The 22,461-nt window shown below is 41.5% G+C and overlaps 1 protein-coding gene across 2 annotated transcripts in view; it reads left to right on the top strand.

Moving 5' to 3' along the window:
• The window catches only part of cdk19 (cyclin dependent kinase 19), a 272,731-nt gene that overhangs the window by 249,653 nt on the left and 617 nt on the right, over positions 1-22,461 (top strand). The window contains exons 13-14 of one of the 2 annotated variants that reach the window (XM_067985048.1): positions 1,680-1,798; positions 12,721-17,573. In XM_067985048.1, coding sequence (XP_067841149.1) covers positions 1,680-1,798; positions 12,721-12,826 — 225 coding nt within the window. In that variant the 3' untranslated portion in view covers positions 12,827-17,573. Of the gene's footprint in view, positions 1-1,679; positions 1,799-12,720; positions 17,574-22,461 lie in introns of those variants that run through there. The other variant, XM_067985049.1, reaches the window with a different exon arrangement.

Genomic DNA, 22,461 nt, shown 5'->3' with positions numbered 1-22,461 from the left:
GGAGATGAAAGGACAGGTGTTGCATTTCCTGCGCTTGTACGAGAAGGTGCCATGGAAGGGGAGCGTGTGTTAGGGGTGATAGAAGAGTGGACCAGGGTGTCGTGCAGAGATAGGTCCCTTCGGAATGCTTAAAGGGAAGGGGAGGGTAAGATGTGTTTGGTGGTGGCATCGCACTGGAGGTGGCGGAAATGGCGGAGGATGAACCGTTGAATATGCATGCTGGTGGAGTGGAAGGTGAGGACAAAGGGGACCTTGTCCTATTGTGGTTCTGAGAGGGAGGGGAAGGGGTGAGGGCAGAAGTGCGGGAAATGGGACAGACACGGATGAGGACCTTGTCAACCACAGTGGAGGGGAATCCTCATTTGAGGAAAAAGGAAGACATAACAGAAGCACTGGTGTGGAAGGTGGCATCGTTGGAACAGATGCGATGGTGACGGAGAAACTGGGAGAATGGAATAGACAGGAAGCAGGGTGGGAGAAAGTGTAATCAAAGTAGCTGTGAGAGTCAGTGGGCTTATAGTAGATATTGGTTGACAGCCTACCCCAGAAATGGAGATAGAGAAGTCAAAGAAGTTGATGAAATTTTCTAGTTCGGGGCGAGAGCAGGAAACGGCACCGATACAGTCACCAACGAAACAGGAAAAGAGGTGATGGAGGGGACCTGAGTAGAATTAGAACAAAGAATGTTCCACGTTTGTTTTTGCTCCTGATCACTAACCAGTGATCCCATATAGAAAGTACACCTATGTGGATCTTAGGCTAGGACAGAATGAGCCTTGGATGTGATGACCTCCATTGGGGAATAGCTTCCTGATATTCACCATCTACGCTTGCACATGAAGAATGCCTATTTGAGTGAGATACCAGTGGGCTGCCAGTGCCATGTCCCAGATCCCAGCAGGAGTCTGTGAGAAGATTGGAAGGAAGAAAAAGAGAAGTAAATTCCACTCTACAGATAAACAGAGTTTGAATGAGCTCATCATTCTGTCCATAAATTTACTAATGAGTTGACACTGTGCCTTGGTCAGCGATAGCTGGAAAATCCACCACTTGGAATCTATAACTCTGTTGCACTTCCCTATATTTAGATATGGCATGCAAGGGAATGGACAGCTGAATGGTCTCAGTCACTATTCAGCAGTACTATAAATAGCTAATGGATGTTGTTGCTTTAATCCTTAGACTGGTGAATTAAATATGGTAATGCTGCCTCTGTTATTCTGTCCCTGCTGGTGTGGTGCCCTGAAACTTAAAATATTGTAGCTTCCCCTCTCCCACTGAGTGTGGGAGTACTCCTATTGACAGAGCGTATTATAGTAATCCAGATGGCTCCCAGCAGCGCTGGAACAATACTCCTGCTTGAGTCGCTGCCTTCAGCAGAAGTGGGGTAAGGCATAAAAATCAAAGCTGGCAAAAAATGTATATTGCTTATATAAAAAGGGACTTTTCAATTGAATTTTAATTAATGTAATGATCCTTTGTTTAATATTTTACAATTATTCTAATTGACAATGTGGTTAAACTAGCTCTTAAAGCCGCAATGCATTTTCAAGAGGAATAATTTCCTGAGTCTGCAGGCAGGGCAAACCTGGAAAATCAGCCATTCGATTTTTCACTCTATTGTCAAACAGCTGTGGCAAAGCTTGTTGTATTGAAATTGCATTTTTGTTTGTTCGCAGCACTCCGGTACACGCCTGGGTTTCCAAAGCAATGTGCAGGGTTCTTCCCAATCCCAGAGCACTACGGGATATTCCTCTTCAACTCAGCAGAGCTCTCAGTATTCACACCAGTCTCACAGGTACTGATCAGCACTGCTGGCAGCAAGGACTTCAAAGGAAAGCCTTCAGCAATATTACGGTAAAAGGTTCCAATAAGAGGAGCCCAGTGAACTTGACTGATGCATGTAAATTTTCTTGTATTCAGAAGTATAAACTGGCATTATTTAGCAAAAATTATTAGAGAGAAAAAATTGTTCACGAAATAATGTTCTGACAGTCTGGAATTTTTCAATTACCAATGCCACTGAGAAGATTCCTGTCAAGACTATTTCCATGAAGCTATGTGTAAATATCTTTTTAAAAAAAACAAGAAGATAACGTTGAACCCAGCACAAGAGCTCTTCTACTAAGGAGCAGGTGAAATGTGTTCACTGTTTTTAGAGCACTTTTTGATGCAGTAACAGGGTTTCCTGTTGCTTGTCCTAAGACCTAAATGTAGGAGTTCTATTTTTTAGGCTTATGGCTGAAAAAATGTTATATATATAAAAAAACACACATACACATATGCTGTCTTGATATACCATTAGTCGGTTAACTCTTCAAGCACTATACAGTTTCATGCAGTATGGCTGATTCTGTGTTTTTAAACATATACTTTTAATAAGGACATTTTTTCATTTTGCTACATATCTAAAATGTTCTGCAGAAATATAATTTTGAAAGGTTTTTCTTTATTTTTAAACCTTCACCTTGTTTAAAAGTTTCAATTTCGGTTTCAGCAAGTGTGAAAATCATTCGTTTTCTGTTTTAATTCTGCAGTGCATAGCCCAATATGCACATCAGGCCTCAGCATTATTCCACATAACCTGCCTGTTAATTACACTGGATGTGCTTCAATGGTGCTCACCATAAGAGGTTGCAGACTAAATTCCACTATTTAGTGCTCTCACGCAGGGCTACATTCAATTGGCGCACGTATGCAGAATTTGGGCGTGGAGGTCAGTGTACCCGATTGGCAGCCTGCACAAATTATATCCATGAAGTATGGGAGGAAAATTGTGGAAGCCACAAATCAGGTGCACCAACCTAAATGCCTCAATTGCCAATATGCACTCTATGCCTGGAGCACTAAATTGTAAAATGTAACCTTACTTTTCTACTACACTTTCTAAAAATCCATCCCTGTGTTTCTCCCTTATCTTCAGAACAATCTCTTTGAGCCTCCAGCTGGCCAGTTTCTCAGGGAATCTCCAGTTTTCAGAGTCTTCAGCTCTCTTTTTTCTATCAAACCCATATATTTCACAGATTTTGTTTCATTTTTAGCGGCAACTCACTGACTCCCAGTATTCCAATTGTTATGCATGTATATCTGTGACTGACACTGCTAATAGCCATAATATCTCACAGAAATTAATTAGTTGTCTGGGTGTGCTTGTAAGGTTATAAACTAATTGAGGTATTCAGATAGCATAATACACGAACAAAACTTGAAATATCTAAAACCCTTTTCCAAACCTGAGATTAGGTTAAAGATCTGTTGTTTTTTTCTAGCATATGTGATTTCAAGTGTGTGTTGTAAAATGTTTACCTTTTTTTTGAAGTTTCAGGGCTTCTTACCATTTTGGGGAACTTTCCGCGCAGTTCTGAACGAAATTCGCAGCAGCCTAGTCACTGTTTGGGATACCATTTACTACAGGTTTATTGGGAAACAGTTAGAAGTAGATTAGAGGGAAATTCCTATCTTTGTATTAATTCTGTACCAGTAAAATGTCAGGTCAGAGAATTGACTTAAACTGCCATTTTACCTGTTATGTCAGCGCAGTGGAACATACAGCAATTCTTTTACATCATTAAGACAGTAGCTGCCTCCCACAGCTCATGCATTGCAGAAACTGAACAGTTACGACATCTTAAACTTACTACGTGCACAGCTTTGCATTAAATCTACATATCTGATCACGTGATATTTCCACCTGTCTTTTTTTCCCCCCAGAGGCCCATTTATGAAGCCACAGGTAATGGACATAAACTAACTTGATTGTTGACTTAATTTAAGTATTGCCTAAAAGTCAGGTTCACAATCATGTAGCTAAATCTTGTAAAAAACAAGAGAAATGAGAAACAGAATAATTATAGAAATTTATCCATGCGTTGATCATTTTGTAATGGTGTCTTATTAAGATTAGGGAAAAATGGATCCAAGCATTCAGTATCAATAATCTGCATTATTTTTAATAACTGTAGATTTATAAAAGGCAAAATATCCTTAATAGCTTATTTTCACCTCCACTGGTGACAATATTGACCTGAAGGCTGAAGATGGTATTTCCTCTGATTACAGTCCTGGAATTATATTCACACACAACTTATATTATTTCAGCCATATTCAGCAGCTTTTTACTTAGTTTTATTCAGTCATTCCAAAGATCATTGCTTAATTCACATTAGCAAAAATTATGGACAGTTAATCTGTCCTTTAAAATTATCAGCCAGAAGAGTCTCCTGATCCTCTTCATGTTGATTTATTAGTATTTCCGAAATGACATGGGAAAATATACTTTAACAGCAAGATTAACTAGCTCTCATTTACCAAATCCCAGTGTGCAAATGCACCAGTTCCGTTCTGGATTAAAGTCCAGAAAGATGATTATAGCATAAGGTGATCAATGGCCAAGCGTTTTAATCAGCCTGAGGCTTCCCTACACCATTATCTAATATGGAATTGTAACTCAGGCTATTGATAGATCAATCCGACAGAGAGTGTTACTTGCTGATATTTCTACTTTTTTAATTTGAGAATTAATTGACCACATTTCAAATTACTTAAACTTCAAACTGCTCAGGGATCCATTTCAAGAAGTGCAAGCCATGGGAAATAATCACCTATGTGTTGTCCATGTAGCTAGGCATTGATATTGAGGTAACTGTTTGAAAACAAAATGCAGCAGTTAGTAAGACATATTCCTAATGAGTGTCATTTGCTTTGCAGTGCAAAGTTCTAGCCAAATGCTGAAATCTGACTTTGCTGCATCTGTAACTATTTACGCTATTCTGTAAGCTATCTTTCATACTTGTAAAATACTCTTTAAAATCCAGCATCACTCTTTCAAAAGGGCCTGTGAATTAACAAACTCCTGTTGACAAACACCTGCATTTTCTGTAATGGTAATATTTTTAGATATATACTCAAAAGACTGTTTAAGATATAGATTGTATGCCTTTTAATACAAAGTCACTTAATTTAAATTATCTCAATTTTTAAGCAATAAATTCCCACTTCACTATGTTACTTACATTGCTTACTTCAAATTATTAGATCATTCAAACTTTTTAGCTCAACAAATGACTGAATTATTAGGATTAGATTGTAGTTGCAGCAGTCATCTGTTTGCTGTTATCTTTACGGGTACTAAGCCCCCTGTTAAATAAGCAGCAAGGACTATATAAGTAGTGTTTTCTGTCTGCTATCATCCTTGCAAGTTAGAAAATGAAAGTATAATGTAATACAGCCTATACTTTTCACCAGATTTCTCAACCTGTATCCATTAGTCTATTGGGTGAAATGTTAAGATTTGTGGAAATTTAAGCACTTTGAAATATCTTTCTCTTTATGTGTAGTTGTAAATATTAGTTTTTAATTATACAGGTACTCCAGTAAATATTGTGTCACTGCAGCAGCATTGATAGAAGAAGCTGCATATAGTTTTGCCCTGGCCATCCATTTTGATATCAGATTTTTTTTCTTTTTTAAGAAAAATATGTTCATCCCTTAAAGTCCATAATGTTCTTCAAGGACATGTGCAACCACATGCATTAAGAATGTCCTGAAATAAATTACTTGGTAGTGCTTAAAGAGTTAACTGATTACAAACACAATGGTCCAAATACTTAGATTCTTGCACTAACAGTGCTGACAGTTCAAACTCGATCAATGAGGGTGCTTTTGCAGGGTTGAAGGATTGTGTTACACTTGTGTATACTGTGCATCATTGAGTGTTTCTGCAGATAGGGTAAAACTAAATTACAGAGTAGCTTTGAACATACAAGACATTTTATTTTTTGATTTAAAGCTACTGGGATTGTGAATTAAAACATTAATAAACCATTGCAGTGGATCACAACAGTCAAAGTGCAAGGAGAGATTTCAAAATAACTTGGCCCTGAATTTCCAAAGGTTTCTCCCGATCTCATTCAATAATTTCAGCAGGAGATCAGCAGAACCCCTGGAGAAGCGATGGAAATGGCCATTTACACCATTTATCCAGATGTTCTGGCAGTCTTTGCTGGATAACCCCTGTGGAAATTCCAGGCTTCCTATCATTAACCTGCCTTCATCCGATCGTTATGGTAATACTGGGTTATAAAATGTGGTCTTTTAAAATATTGTTTCAAGCAGTGGAAAAAAAACTTTTGTTTTTTGTTTTTTTCCCCCATGATTGAATATGAACTACATATTTGATTTCTTTATTTAACTCATTAGTCAAACAAGATCATTTTTACACTAAACAGAAATTTAATTTTAATGTTTAATAAGGCAAGAGGTGAAAGTAGGAACCATGTCTATAGTACTCAGTTTAAAAAAATCAAACCATTGCAAAGAATTAATCTTAGCATTTCTTGTTTTTGGGAGAAGGGAGGAATGTATTTATAAGTGCTGAAGATTGATGACATCCTTTGGATGTCAGTAATTAGCTGCACCCAAATAGTACAAGAAAGTTGAATTAACATTAGTAAGAAATACAGGACTGAACTTTCCACAGGCAATTACTGTCCTGCATTGTAGTGAATTTGGATTTACCTGGCTCTGACAGGTATGGAGACACCCAGAATTTTAGAAGAAGCCTTGCAACTGCATCCAGCACTGAGGATGGACTGGATGTGGGACTGAGGTTGCAGCAATTAGTGGAGGGGAGGGATTCTTTGGCCTGGGTCTAGTGCTGTTACTCTGAAAGCGATTTGGGGGCCCGGAAGTAGATTTGCTCAAAGGGAGTCTTAGCACAATGTCCAAGAGGGAGTCTGGAAGTAGCACCAAAGTGGAGCTAAGGAAGTTCATTTTGAGCAAATTATAATAATATTGGCAGTGCTGCAAGGAATGAAGGACAGATATAACTTTACCTTCGCCCTTAGGAGGAATTGTGGTGATCTGAGAATCCCAGACCAAGTAGTGACATCATTTTACACTATGCAACAAAGATGAAGCCAGCTGATGTGACATCAGCAGTTCAGACATCCTAAGTTAAAGAACAATATGGCAGGAAGGGTCGATAGGGTAAATACAGAGAAACTACTTCCTCTGATGAAGGAATCAAGAACGAGGGGACAATCTTAAAATTAGAGCTAGGCCATTTAGGAATTAAATCAGGAAGCACTTTTTCACACAAAGGGTACAAATCTGGAATTCTCTCCCCCAAAAGGCTGTGGATGCTGGAACAATTGGAGCTTTCAAGACTGAGATCGATAGATTTTTGTTAGGTAAGGGTATCAAGGGATATGGAGCTAAGTTGGGTAACTGGAGTTTAGGTACAGATCAGCCATGATCTAATTGAATGGTGGAGCAGGCCCGAGGGGCTGAATGGCCTACTCCTGTTCCTATGTTCCTATGTTTCTAATTTCATAAACCATGTAAGGACTATCAGTTAAAGGGTATCAGATGAATCTTTAACCATTTCCTTCAACTCCACATCATAGAACTGAGTTGGAGATATACCTTCCACATCAAAGGTTTATTAGATACCTAAAGTATAGCTCATTTGAACTGTCTTACATTAACCAGTTCAAAGTAAAATAAGTTACAGAAACCAAATCAATCCCAGCTGGAACACTGCACACCACTGAGTAAATTAGTTACCTTCCTCTTCCCAGAGTCATCAAAAATGAGGCCAGACACAGATGTACATGAGTTAACATTACTTCATTAATACCTCTATTACAACACAATTAATACCACCATAAGATTAGCATAAAGCAATACATAAAATAGTTGAGGAAAGATTATTAATTAACAAAAGTTCAATAGTTACAACTTCCAACATAGTTTAAATATATCACGACAACTTAGTGTTAGCTGAGTTCTACTTAATACAATGCAGGATTACGGTCTTCATACAAGATTTGTAAATCAGTACAGATATTAGTTACACTGTTGACTGGTTAACAGCTTTGGATAACAAGTCCATCCAAGTACATTTAAATACTGTTTCAGTGTATTGCTGATAAACTAATAGATTTGACAATATTATCCCAGAATTTCATACAACCTTATCCTTTCAGGTTGGCTGTAGTAGATGGATCTGCCTCCCATGGTCACTCATATTCACCTCTGAAGACACCAACGAGGTTGATTTCCATCGTGGTATTCCTTCTTTCTTCTGTCATGATCTAACATTGCACCTTACTTTATGTGCTAACTTCTGTCCTTCTCAGAGACTTGAACTATTGCATGCAGGTGATACACCTAAACATCTGCATATATCTGACTAGACTTCGTAAACTTTTTGAATTCTCCCTCTTAGCACATATTCAGCTTAGAAGATTTGCTTTGTAATCTAATCAGAATCTTTCCCAGATTTCTCCAAACCTCTCCAGACTATTTTTTCTTTTCTAGTTTGAGTGACTGAAGCACAATCTTTCATACATTTAGGGCTCGATTTTACCACCCGCTATCGGGTGCGTTCTCGGCGGGGGGGGGGGGGGGCCCCGAAAATCGCGAAATCCAGGAGTGGGACCGGATCCCGCCTCGATCCCACCCACTTCCGGGTTCCCCGCTGACACGCCGGAGTGTGCGCGCAGCCCCCGCTGATGGGAATCCCGCAGGCAATTAAAGCCAGCGGGATGCCACTTGACAATATTCAGTTTGGTATTTCAGGTCATTAACTGACCTGATTAAGGGACTATGTGGGATTTTTGAACAACATGGGACTGTTTCCCACACTGGGGGAAACACTCCCAGCTCGAATGGACGTGTTGCAGCTGTCAGCCTGTGGTAGCTGCAAAGGTCCATTTGACAGGTGGGGGGGGGGGGGGGGAGACCCTCACCCATTGCAGGAGGCCACTCTGTCACTTGGGACAAAATTTGGCCTCCATCACCCTCCTCCTGACGGTCAAAGTCACCAACCTGCACACTTACCCCGGGGTCCGGAGACATGTACCTACCTTGCGGACCCCCTCAGATGTACATCTTGCGGATGGGGGCCGCCGTAGCTGCAGTCATGACTTCCTCGGAGGGCGAACAGCATCAGCAACCTCACCAGCCTCGCCATCCACCTCTGACACGTGGAGCTCCACAACAGAGTGCTGTGCCACATCCACCTGCACAGCAGGAGGGAGGGCTACCGCAGAGAGAGATGCGTCGCGGAGGGCACTACCCTCGCCACAGGTTCCACAGACCGAGGCGCAGCCTCCTGGACCTCTCTGAGCAGCAGTGCACACGGAGGCTCAGTCACTCGACATGTAGCCGTGGACATCTGCAGTCTCTTTCATGCCGAGCTGCTCCTGGCTGACCCGTGCACCATCTTCCTACCTGTCGCTGTCAAAGTCACCACTGCCCTCCTGAACTTCTCTTCAGCAGCCTTCCAGGGTGCAACCGGGGACATCGCCGATGTCTCTCAGTCATCAGCGCAGAAAAGCCCTGCAAATACACCTACACCCACTCTGCAGTGACACGATGGGTGGCATCAGTGGTGGGTCCTCATAGTGATACCCAGGAGCGGGCATTATTGCACAAACCGGACAGGATTCGCGAAGACATGGCAGTAGTGGTGCCAATATAATGTGTGATGTGAGTTGTTCTGAAATTCAATAGAAGTAACAACCATGACAAACCCTCAAACACCCTTGTGCATCCCCTTCATGCTCACGACACGTTTGCCTTACGCTGCCTACTGCACATATGTGATGCATGCCCTGTGGCTGCAGCACAGGTGGTGGCAGGTTGAGTGAGGCTGGCCGTGAGAGAGATGCACGAGAGGGTGAGTATGGGATACAGCCATGAGATTGTATGAGGATTGGGTTGCGTGGTAGTGGCGGGGTGAGTACTGGCAAGGTGAGTAGGTGCAGGTAAGATGAGGATGAGGTTTGAGTGGGTATGAGGGGTGATGTGACAGAGTAGTGTTGGCAGTGCCGAAGGAGATGTGGGGTGGGGGCAGTGATGTGGCAGACGGAGTGTAGGGGAAAGACTACGTGTACTCACTGTGGCTGACCTACTGAGGTCATTGGACCGCCTCCTGCACTGTGTGCAGGTGGGCGATATGTTGGTGGTGCAGGTGACCCCCTCTGCCACCCCGAGCCAGGCCTTCCTGGTGGCGGAGGCGGGCCGCTTCCTCCCGCCCGCCAGGTGGAAGATCTCTGTCCTCCCCCTCCTCCTCACCCCATGTATTGATACCTGGGGTGAGGCATCATTAAACTGGGAGCAGCCTTCCCCCTGGGCTGCTCCATGCAGTCATCTTTGCTATTGGTTGCAGCATCTGTCAGTGGAGGACTGCCCCTTTAAATAGAGCGCCTCCAGCTGACAGATCTTACTGCGCATGCGCAGCCCGCCCGACGCGCAGATCAGCAGCGGGGAACCCGGAGGAGCAGGTAAGTGAATCCAATTAGTGGTTTTCCTGCTACGATCGCGCGGGAAACCCACTAATTTCACCGGGCGCGTTACCCACGCGCCCGCTAGCCCATCCGCTGAGAACCCGCAGCCCTGCTAAAATCGGGCCCTTAGTTTCACATTTAGTTTCACACATATTTTGATGACTGACCAATAAAGATGACTAATCTCATTGTAATGATTCACTTTTAGGTATCAATTGCCTTCAACAGTCACTTACCAAGGACTTCTAATAAGCAAATTTTCATTATTCAATTAAGAAACGGACTTGCTTGTCGTCTGCAATCTCCTTTTATTTTCCCAGCCTTAAATAATAGTAAATCAGACGATAGCAGATAAAAGAGGCGTTCCTTTAAGTCACTCCCCAGTCTGTCTTATCTTACCCAGACAGCATAACCCATACATTATCTCTAGGCTGTGACCTTGACAAACTAGGACTATCTGCTCCAGTCGCTAATTGGAGCATGCTGCTAGTTGTAAGAGTCCTTTGGTGTAGGTGTGCAATGTAAACCTCCCAGTATGCTTAACATTAGTTCTTTGAGTCTTCCAGAGGTTCATCAAGGTAATTTAAAACACTATGTTTAAGGTCACTTTTCCTGCAAGGTCCATGAATCTTGCTTATGAGGCCCAATGTCAAAGATGTTGATAGGGGCTGTACCTGAACTGGAGAGCCCATTATGCACCAAGGAGCTTACTGGAGGCCCAGAGCCAATTGGCATTCTATTATCACTAGTGAAATTGAGAGGTAATTTGGCGACCATTGGAGGAAGGAGGTTTGGATGTAATTGCCTTACAAAGAGCTTTGTATTCAGTGCCACAAAGAAAGCTGCTACCATCAGACTGAACACATTAAGTAGTATTGCATAAATATCTGTGTTCCCCTCTTGCAGAGGAGACAGCACACTCTTAAAAGTGAAAAATTGTTCCTTTTGGCAAGTAAGTAATTTCCATAATTGTCTGTCCTACATTGCCTCTAATTGAGATTTCTTGTAGTTAATAAGAAAACCAAGATTTTGAAAGATGCAGAGAATGCACTGGATTCTTGCCCTTGATTGGTGTCTTCCTATGCCTTGTTAACTCATTAACCAGAATTGGCTATTGGGGAGACCTGACCTGAACAGAATCTGGAAAACCTTCCAATCTGAGCATCCTGCTCATTGGGTGTGATAGACTATCTGCATCCAAATTATCCTTGGCAAAACCACATCATCTCCAAAAGTCCAGCCATCTGGATTCCTTCAGACAAACAGGGTTCCCTCTTATTCTCTTTTTGTTCCTAAGATGTAGGCAATGCTGCCAAGGCCACATTTATTGCCTATCCTTATTTGTCCAGAGAAGGTGGAGGTGGAGGTGGACCTTCTCTTTTGAACCGCTGCAATCCTTGTGGTGATGGTGCTCCCACCAACAACAATAACAGCAACTTGTATTTATATAGCACCTTTAACGTAGTAAAATGTGCCAAGGCACTTCACAGGAGTGTTATCAAAGAAAATTTGATACCAAGCCACATAGGGAAGTATTAGGACAGGTGAACAAAAGCTTGATCAAAGAGGTAGGTTTTAAGGAGTGTTTTAAAGGAGGAGAGAGGTAGAGAGGCAGAGAAGTTTAGGGAAGGAATTCCAGAGCTTAGGGACTAGGCAGCTGAAGGCACGGCTGTCAGTGGTGGAGTGATGAAAATCAGGGATCCGCAATAGGCCAGAATTGGAGGAGCGCAGAGATCTCAGAGGGTTGTAGGGCTGGAGGAGGTTACAGAGATAGGGAGGGGCAAGGCCATGGAGGGATTTGAAAACAAGGATGAGAATTTTAAAATCGAGGTGTTGCCGGACTGGGAGCCAATGCAGGTCAGCGAGCACAGGGGTGATGGCTGTATTAGTTAGAGAATTCTAGGATATTGACCCAGTGATAATGAAGGAACAGCGATATATGTTCAAGTAAAGATGATGTGTGACTTGGAGGTGATGATATTCCCATGACATTGCTGCATTTGTCCTTCTTGGTGGTGGAGGTTCCAGGGCAGGGAAGTGCTGTCAAAGTTACCTTGGTGAGTTGCTTTAGTGTACCCTGTAGAATGTACATACTGCAGCCACACTGTGTTAATGATGGAGGGGTTGGATATTAAGTCCAGTGACGGGTGTTAATCAAGCGAACTGCTCTACCTTGGATGGTGTCAAGCTTCTAGAGTGTTGTTGCACTGCACCAATCCAGGTGAGTGGTAAGTATTTCCATCGCATTGACTTAAGCCTTGTAGATGGTGGAGACACATGAAGGATCAGGAGGTGATCCATTTGTAACAGAGCCTTGATCTTGTAGCCATGGTGTTCATATGTTTGGTCCAGGTAAGTTTCTTTTCAGTGGTGACCTCCAAGATGTTAATGGTGGGGAATTTGACTGAGATTTCTTTTGTTCAAGATGGTCATTACCCAGCAGTTATGTGGCACGAATGTTACCTTCCATTTGGTCAGCCCAGCCCTACTCTAGGCTGGCATGGACTGCTTCATTCCTGGAGGAGTTGTGAATGAAGCCAAACACTTGAATTGTCAGGGAACAGCCCGACTCATGATCTTACGATGGAGGGAAAGTCATTGATGAAGCAGCTGAATGAATCAGCTGAGGACACTTCCATGAGGAAACACTGAATTGCTGTCCTGGGTTTGCGATAATTGGTTTCTGAACCATCACAACGATCTTCCTTTGTGTCAAGTATGACTGCAGCCATCAGAGAACTTTTCCTTTGACTCCTTAAGCTTAGTTCTGTTAGATTTTCCTGGTGCCATACTTGGTTAAATACTACCTTGATATCGAGGGCAGCTACCATCTAGAATTTGGCTGGTGTCCACGTCTGATTCAAGACTGTGATGAGATCTGGAGCTGAATGATTGTGGTGCAGTCTGACCAGAACATTGGTGAGCAAGTTATTGGTGAGTAGATGTCACTTAATGGTACTATTGATGGCTCATTCCATCATTATATTAAAGCTGATAGGGTGATAGGGCCTTAGCTTTATCCTATTTTTTTGTGACAGAACATACCTGGGAAATCTTCCACATTGTCAGGTAGATGCCAGTGTCATAGCTGTTATGGAACCGCTTGGTTGGAAGAACAGTTAACTCTGGTGCACAGGTCTTCAACACTGCAGCCAGGATGTTGTCAGAGCTCATAATCTTTGCTGTGTCCAGTGCACTCAGCCATTTCTTAATGTCACATGAGTGAATCAAATTGGAGGGACATAATCATGGCGTTTACAATGGGGATCTTGGGAGGAGGCCACGTAGGATCATTCATTTCACAATTTTGACTGAAGACACTTGTAAACACTTCAGCTTTGTCTCTTGCACTCGTGCTGGGCTCCACCATGATTGAGAATGGGAATGTTCATAGAACTACTTCCTCCTGTTAGTTCCCTGGTTGACCATCACCATTCTCAACTGGATGTGGTAGGGCTACAGTACTTTACTCTGATCCATTGGTTGTGGGACCACTTAGCTCTTTATATAGCCTGCTGACATTGGTGCTTAGCATGCAGGTAGCTCTATGTAGTAGTTTCACTAAGTTGATACCTCATTCTAAGGTATGCCTGATGCTGCTCCTGGCATGCCTTTCTACACTCCCCACTGAACCAAGGTTGGACTCCTGACTTGATGGTGGTCAAGGAATAAGGGATGTGCCGGGCCATTAAGTTACACATTGTGGTGGTATACAATTCTGTTGCTGCTGATGGCCCACAGCGCCTCATGGATGTCCAGATTTGGACTGCTAAATCTGTCCTTATTCAGTCCCACTTAATATGGTGATAGTGCCTCACTATTTGATGGAGAATGTTCTCATTGTGAAATTAAGACTTTGCCTTCATAAGGACTGTGCGATGGTCACTCTTACCAGTGCTATCTTTGCCAAACATAGCTGCAACAGGTAGTTTGGTGAGTGCGAGGTTAACTAGGTTATGTCTTCCCATGTCTTTCCTATTTTTGTTTTAACTTTAATTTACTTGATTTCTAAATATACTTATTTTAACTTTGCTATTAACTCTCTTCTTAACTTTAACAATTAAATTTACCTATTTTCCTGACTATGTTGAAGAGGCCTGTGTTGTCCAAAATTGCCTTCTAATTGGCTGAAAACTAGTTCTAACGGATATTTTTCATCCAGGCATTAAGGATCAACAGGTTGCATTACTGAGGTGATCAGGTCAATTTTACATCTTTCTGAATGCAACATTGAGCATTTGATGAGAGATCTCATTGGTAGTCTAGTGAAGCAGACAACTAGTTACCTTATGAGCAACATCCTATACTAATGTTGCAGTTACATTTACCTTCCAGCATGAGTTGCAGTGCCTTAGATCTAAATATTGTAATGCAGTTCTATTGGTGCCAGCTGAGTTGTACTTTCTGTCCACCCTTCTTCCTCTGTATCAGAGAAAAACAGCCACATATGAGAAAAGGACACATGTAATGCATTTTGTCTCACATTCTATATATGTTTGTCAAATCAGGGTAATGGCGATGTTTTATAATTCAGAGAAAGCCACATCATCTAATGTATGTAGCCAGTGTCACCAGCCAACATAATTTGACCTTATCTACCAGTCCAACTGCTGTCAATCTGAGGAGTCTGATTAATACCAATAAATAAGTCTACTGGTGACACTGAAATGCACCATGTGTTGTGACATGCAGTTGATTCTGAGGTATTGTGTTGGATCTAGATGTATGAATGGAGCTGTGGATGCTGGGTCAATTGAAATTTTCAAGACTGAGCTCAATAGGTTTTTATTGGGTAAGGGCATCGAGGGAATGGAGCAAAGGCGGATAAATGGAGTTAAGGTACAGATCAACCATGAATTAACAAAATGGTGGAACAGGCTCGAAGGACTGAATGGCCTACTTCTGTTCCTATGACAGCAGGAAGGTTACTGCCTTGGGTAGATCTTGTTCCTGCCTGCATAATTAAGAATGGTATACTGCCTGCAGGGTTTCATTTTTGTGACATATATGCAATTAGAGCACCATAGATGCTAAAAGTTCATGCTAACAGAGGTACTGGGCAATGAAGGAATCAGCATGCTGGCATGAAGTAGCTGGATTGATCCAGTACCCAAATAGTTCCTTTAACACATACCACATACGATGAGCCTGTGATGTTTCTTTTCAACAAAACCATCAACCTCTTCTTTCCCCCAGCCCTGTATCCACAACTTTATTTTGCTTTATTTCATCATATGCAAACTCACTCAAATAACCTGCTTTTACAGTCCGTTTAACAACAAATCTGTGTGAAATGGATAATTTTCTATGAAAATTGTTGCTGTTTTCACATGATATGCCACTCACTGAAAATAAAAGCAATATAACAGAATTAAATGTCTTCAAATTGTTAGCACTTTGCAGTGTCCTAACTTTAAGAAAAGATTATTCTTTTGTTTCCCCACTATTTGCACCCAGAAAAATTATTTTCAATTTGTTACTGATGCTAAGACCACACCACATGAAATTCTCAATTCCTTATAAGCACTAGGATGGTAAAACTTACAGCACTACCCAGTAAGGCAGTTATCCCACTTTGAACTGTGAACTTAAATCTGTCGAGACTTTATGCAGATGAGACTGTTTTTATGGTAGGTTTTCAAATCACAGAAGGAGAACAACCTTTTGCGTGCCCTCTATGTCCATTTCTCCTGTCTACAATTCACAAGATGTCCACATACTAAATTCTGCGGGTGCTGTGCACAAGTAGGAAAAAATTATGAGATTGCACAGGGATTGATTGTGTTCTGCAAGAAATCCATGTTTGCACTTGTGCATTAAAAAAGCAGAAATCTGTCCCACTGTATTCCTGCATTACACCCGTCTAATAATAGCAGCAGCATAACAGAATGCGATAGCAGGTGCTGGGCACTGCTGTTCATTCACTCATGAAAAAGGGTTTCATAGCTAGTCAGTGAATGAACTATGGCGGTTTTAAACCTGTCAAAGAACAATGACGGTGCACTGTCTGTAATCTAATATCCTGTTCCCCTGATGTTTACATCCTGCATTTCTGTAAATGCGCTACTGTGGTGTGGAATTAAAGTGTAATGGTTTTTAAAAAAAAGTAATTGCAGCTCAAGACAATGTATTCTGATTTCAGCTGTATATAAATGTATTTCCTAGAATAGTTTCCATGTTTATAAACTAGTTCCATAAACTGCATGTTTTGAGAGTGCTGATCCAGCAATAAACATAACCATACAACAGATCCGGCAGCCCGTACGAACTCTACAACAATCTCTAGCTGCACACTAAAATGTTAATTGTGGGTGAATTTCTACAAATCTCCCTTTCATCCTTTACCTCAGCAGTAGTGTATCTATACATAAATGGAGCAGCTAAGGCTTTCAGAAAGAAAGCTGTGTTTAAATTTCAAACATATTTGTAAAAAAAATAAGTTTTTTTTCTAAAAAGTCAATTATTTAATCTGCAATCAAGTTTTTTAAAAGTAGTATTCTACTTATTCAGATTGACAGATAGTAGAACCATTGTCTGTAGAAAGGTTCTCGCATATATTTTATAGATGAGACAAGCACTACTTACAAAGGCAAAAAAATCCTTAATTAATTGCCTGAGACAAATTATTTTAAAATGTTAATTTGCCTGTAGATTAATAAAATATGCTGTGTATATTCTACAATATTCTTACCAATCTATAGAATAAAGGACTTCACTGCTAGGCTTAGTTTTTTCTTAAAGCACTGTTATCTCCATAATCTTCTAGATAAAGTATTCCAATGTATTTAATATTTTTTATAAGTAATTGTCTACTTAGACTCTAAAAGAAAGAGTGTAATGTAGCGGAAATAAGGGCATGATGAACTTTATCACCGCCAAAAATTACATTATAATCACACATTACTGAGCATTTGGAAACTGCACTTGTTATTCCCAGTTTTCCTTGTGAAGGTTATGTGCTTATCATATTTTCCCCTTTTGTGTATGAGCAAATGAATATGAACATTTTCTTAGTTTTACTACTGTGTAATGTATCTGATGTGTGAGCTTCTGAAGCTTTGTTACTGTGATTTCATAGCTTTCAACAATGGCAATACAAAGATGTCATCGTGAGAATAGAAAAGCATCACTGGAATTATAAAGCATATTATTAATTGCTTTTGGCATAAAAAATGTTAAAAAAAACTTTGCTGATTTTAAAAAAAGACTGTTATAACTAACGAGTTCTGTGAATTTATTTTATATCCTCAATTGTAATAAAAGCCTTGCTTGCTACTGTTTCTGAGTTTAAAAGTTATTGGAAGTTGCGTTGTCAAAATCAGGTAACTGACCCTGCATGTCACTACACCTTGGAATTCCTGCTTTGTGTATCATGGAATGGTCGTATCGCACATGGTGACTTTCTGATTTCAACTAACAGAAGATCTGGGGAGGAAGAAAGGTAATTCTCCATATTCTAAGGAAAGAAAAATGAGAGAGGGAATTCCCTCTTTGCTGCTTTTGGCAAAGGCCTGTTATTTAGTTGCTTGTTAGCCTCTCAGCCAGGGTAATGCATGTTATAAAGAAACCAGGTCAAAGAGGAGAAATTAGTATTATTAAAAAGTAACAGCATAATACAGTACATAACAATCTGTCACCTTTGTACATATGTAACCACTTTTTTTTTGGTCATTACAGGGGTGGGTGCATCGTATTTTGTTGGAGCAAAATCATGAAGCTTTGGAGCAATATGATTTTGTTTTCACATTTCATAAGCACGTTTCCATGGGCCCATGCAACAAGTTTATCAGTGGCCATAACTAATCAAAACCAATCCCTGCCCTTGTGCGTGACTACGTTCTCATATCTCTCATTATACATATGTAGCCCGTGGATATTTATGGTCTCCTCTCTTGCCACTGCATGTGTGTGTCCATCATTGGCTGAAAGTCCCTCTATATTTCTCTTTGCCTTTGTGTCTTTGCTTCTCCCTTACTGCATCTCCCCATGTATCTGACTTCTCTCCTTCAGAATTATAGAAAGGTTGCAGCATGGAAGGAGGCCATTCGGCCCATCGAGTCTGTGCCGGCTCTATGCAAGAGCAATCCAGCTAGTCCCACTCCCCTGCCCTATCCCTGTAGCCCTGCAAATTTTTTTCCTTTCAAGTATTTATCCAGTTCCCTTTTGAAAGCCATGATTGAATCTGCCTCCACCACCTCCTCGGGCAGTGCATTCCGGATCCTAACCACTTGCTGTGTAAAAAAGTTTTTCCTCATATCACCTTTGGTTCTTTTGCCAATCACCTCTGGTTCTTGACCCTTCCGCCAATGGGAACAGTTTCTCTCTATCTACTCTGTCTAGACCTTTCATGATTTTGAATACCTCTATCAAATCTCCTCGCAACCTTCTCTGTTCCAAGGAGAACAAACTCAGCTTCTCCAGTCAATCCATGTAACTAAAGTCCCTCATCCCTGGAATCATTCTAGTAAATCTTTTCTGCACTCTCTCTAAGGCCTTCACATCTTTCCTACAGTGCGGTGTCCAGAACTGGACACGATACTCCAATTGTGATCGAACCAGGGTTTTATAAAGGTTCATCATGATGTCCATTCTTTTGTACTCTGTGCCTCTATTTATAAAGCCCATGATCCCGTATGCTTTTTTAACTGCTTTCTCAACCTGCCCTGCCCCCAGATCGCTCTGTTCCTGTACCCCTTTTAGAATTGTGCCCTCTAGTTTATATTGCCTCTCCTCATTCTTCCTACCGAAATGTATCACCTCGCATTTTTCTGCGTTAAATTTCATCTGCCACGTTTCTGCCCATGCCACCAGCCTGTCTATATCCTCTTGAAATCTATCACTATCCTCCCCACTGTTCACTACACTTCCAAGTTTTGTGTCATCTGCAAATTTGGAAATTGTGTCCTCTGCACCCAAGTCCAAGTCGTCAATATATATCAAGAAAAGCAGTGGTCCCAGTACCGACTCCTGGGGAACACCACTGTACACCTCCCTCCAGTCCGAAAAACAACTGTTCACCGCTACTCTCTGTTCCCTGTTACTTAGCCAATTCTGTATCCATGCTGCTACTGTCCCTTTTATTCCTTGGGCTTCAATCTTGATGAGAAGCCTATTATGCGGCACTTTATCAAACGCCTTTTGAAAGTCCATATACACCACATTAACTGCATTGCCCTCATCTACCCTCTCTGTTACCTCATCAAAAAACTCTTATCAAGTTAGTTAAACCCGATTTGCCTTTGACAAATCTGTGCTGGCTTTCCCTAATCAATCCACACTTGTCCAAGTGACTGTTAATTCTGTCCCGGATTACAGTTTCTAAAAGTTACCCCACCACCGAGGTTAAACTGACTGGCCTATAGTTGCTGGGTTTATCCTTACACCCTTTTTTGAACAAGGGTGTAACATTTGCAATTCTCCAGTCCTCTGGCATCACCCCCATATCTATGGATGTTTGGAAGATTATGGCCAGTACCTCCGCAATTTCTACACTTCCTTCCTTCAGCAACCTAGGATGCATCCCATCCGAACTGGGTGACTTATCTACTTTAAGTACAGCTAGCCTTTCTAGTACCTCCTCTTTATCAATTTTTAGCCCATCCAGTATCTCAACTACATCTCCTTTACTGAGACTTTGGCAGCATCTTCTTCCTTAGTAAAGACAGATGCAAAGTACTCATTTAGTACCTGGGCCACGCCCTCTGCCTCCATGAATAGATTTCCTTTTTGGTCCCTAATCGGCCCCACCCTTCCTCTTACTACCCATTTATTGTGTCAACATTTCTATTTCCACATGTCTGAACAACTCTCCCTCTCACTGTGTGTTTAATGCTGCTTTTCCTTGAGAGTTTGAACATATTCTTCTGTGTGTCTGAACTATTTCTCCTTGAACCTGAACTTCTCATATAATTATGAGGAAAGTTGAGATACTGGGACTATCTGTCACTAGAGTGGAGGAGATTTAAGAGGTTTAAAAAGTTATGATGGGGTGAAAAGCAAAAGACTATGTCCAATGCTTGGGCAGTCAGTGACAAGTTATCATCCTTTTAAAATTGTCAGAGGGGATAAATGGAATGGGAGTCGTGATAGAGACCATTACATCTTTTAAGGCAAAACTGGATAAAAATTTGAAGTAGAAGAAGATACAGGGCTATTGGGAAAGAGCAGGGCAGTAGGATTAGTTTTGAATTACTCTTTCAAAGAGCTGCCATTGACACAGTGAGTTCACAGATCTTCTGTGTTATGAACTTCTATGATTTTACATGTTTGCATTACTATCCATCTCTCTATGTGTTGCTGAACTCTTTCTATGTAGCTGAACTTTTGTTTCACCCTGAACTCCTACTTCTCCTTATGTCTGAACTTTTCTCTTTGTCTGAATTTTTCTCTCTCCCTCTCCCTCTCCCTCTCACCCCCACCGTCCCCGGTGCCTAAGCGTCTCCCTCTCTCTCCTCCATGTCTGAAACACTCTCCCTTGTTAAACCGAGGCCCCATCTTCCCTCTCGGGTGGACTTAAAAGATCCCATGGCACTATTTCAAAGAAGAGCAGGGGGGATCTCTCCGGTGTCCCGGCCAATATTTATCCTTCAACTAACATCACTAAAACAGATTATCTGGTCATTCTCACATTGCTGTTTGTGGGACCTTGCTGTATGCAAACTGGCTGCCACATGTCTTACATTACAACAGTGATACACTTCAAAAGTGCTTCATTGGCTGTGAAGCGCTTTGGGATGTCCTGAGGTCGTGAAAGGAGCTATATAAATGCAAGTCTTTCATATAAAATTGAAGACTATTTTTAAAAAATCATGAATCCATTTACTTTAAATAGGATAACAATTGCATTAAAGTAGCCCAAAGAGGAATTCATGCTGATGCAGTCACTGCAATTCCTGCAGAGACACATTTAGTTTCCTGAGAAAGTTCTGTTGTTTCCCCTCAGCTCCCAAAATTAGGTAAAATTCCCAAGCAACCATTAAATGTACAGATACACTCCTACATTATAACAGTGACTACACTTCAAAAGTACTTCATTGGCTGTAACGTGCTTTGGGACGTCCTGAGGTCGTGAAGGGCACTATATAAATGCAAGTTATTTCTTTTTGTAGATCTTTTGTGGCATTGCTCACAGGAAGTCATTGGATATGTTATCTGTCTTATCTGTCATGTCATCTTTGTGTTGCTGAGTCTCTCCCTCCTCATTCTTATCTATTTCCTTACCCATTTTCCACAGCATATCACCACTGTTACGTTCTACCCCTTCACCATTGTTTGGCACTTCTGTTCATTCCCTGATGCGCATCTTTGTATCCACTTCTCTCCATGCCTTTCCACCTCTTGCATTCCCTTCATACTTCCACTTCTTGTCGTCCTTCGCTCAATGCTAGAACCCTTGCCTCTCAGTCAGAATATCATGGCTTCAAGCCCCACTCCAGAGAAATAAGCACAATGCAGGCTGACAGTTCAGTGCAGTACTGAGAGTGTTGCACTGTCAAAGGTGCCATCTTTCAAATGAAATTTTAAATCAAGGTCCTGTCTGTCCTCTCAGGTGGACATAAAAGATCTCATGGCACTATTCAAAAAAGAGCAGGGCAGTTGTCCCAGTGTCCTGGCCAACATCACTATATGAATTATCTGGTCATTGATCTCGTTGTTTGTGGGACTTTGCTGTGTACAATTTGACAGTCACATTTCCCTACATTACAACAGTGACTACAATGAGGTGCTTTGGGACGTCCTGAGGATGCACTACATTAAAGTAAGTTTTTTTTTCTTTCCTCTTGTCTTGTTCCCTTTCTTCCTTTCTGCCTTTGTTCATCCTTTTTTCCTTCACCCTTGCTACTAGTCTCTCTTTACCTGTTGCCACTATTTCTCCCCTTCCCCTCACTCTTTCCCTCTTGCTGTCACCATTTTCTTCTTCCTCTCTCATTCTCCCGTCATAGTCTCAGTGTTACCCTGCCATCACCATTCCCACTCTTTAACCCTCTCCCCATTGCCTTGCCCCTTTTGTCATCTCCACTTTCTTACTTCCCCACTTCTACTCTGCTGCTTTGTACCTGCCCTTGTAGCATATCTTAGGGCAGTTTTCCTATCTGGGTCCTCAACAGGAAGCATACGCTGCAATTTTCCTGGCCTGTCTATTTGCATAGTTCAGGAGCATTTCTGG

This window comes from Heptranchias perlo, chromosome 5 (assembly GCF_035084215.1).
Source record: "Heptranchias perlo isolate sHepPer1 chromosome 5, sHepPer1.hap1, whole genome shotgun sequence".
Classification (NCBI taxonomy): domain Eukaryota; kingdom Metazoa; phylum Chordata; class Chondrichthyes; order Hexanchiformes; family Hexanchidae; genus Heptranchias; species Heptranchias perlo.
The sequence above is the reverse complement of the archived record's forward strand: the minus strand, read 5'-3'. Positions and strand labels throughout refer to the sequence as shown.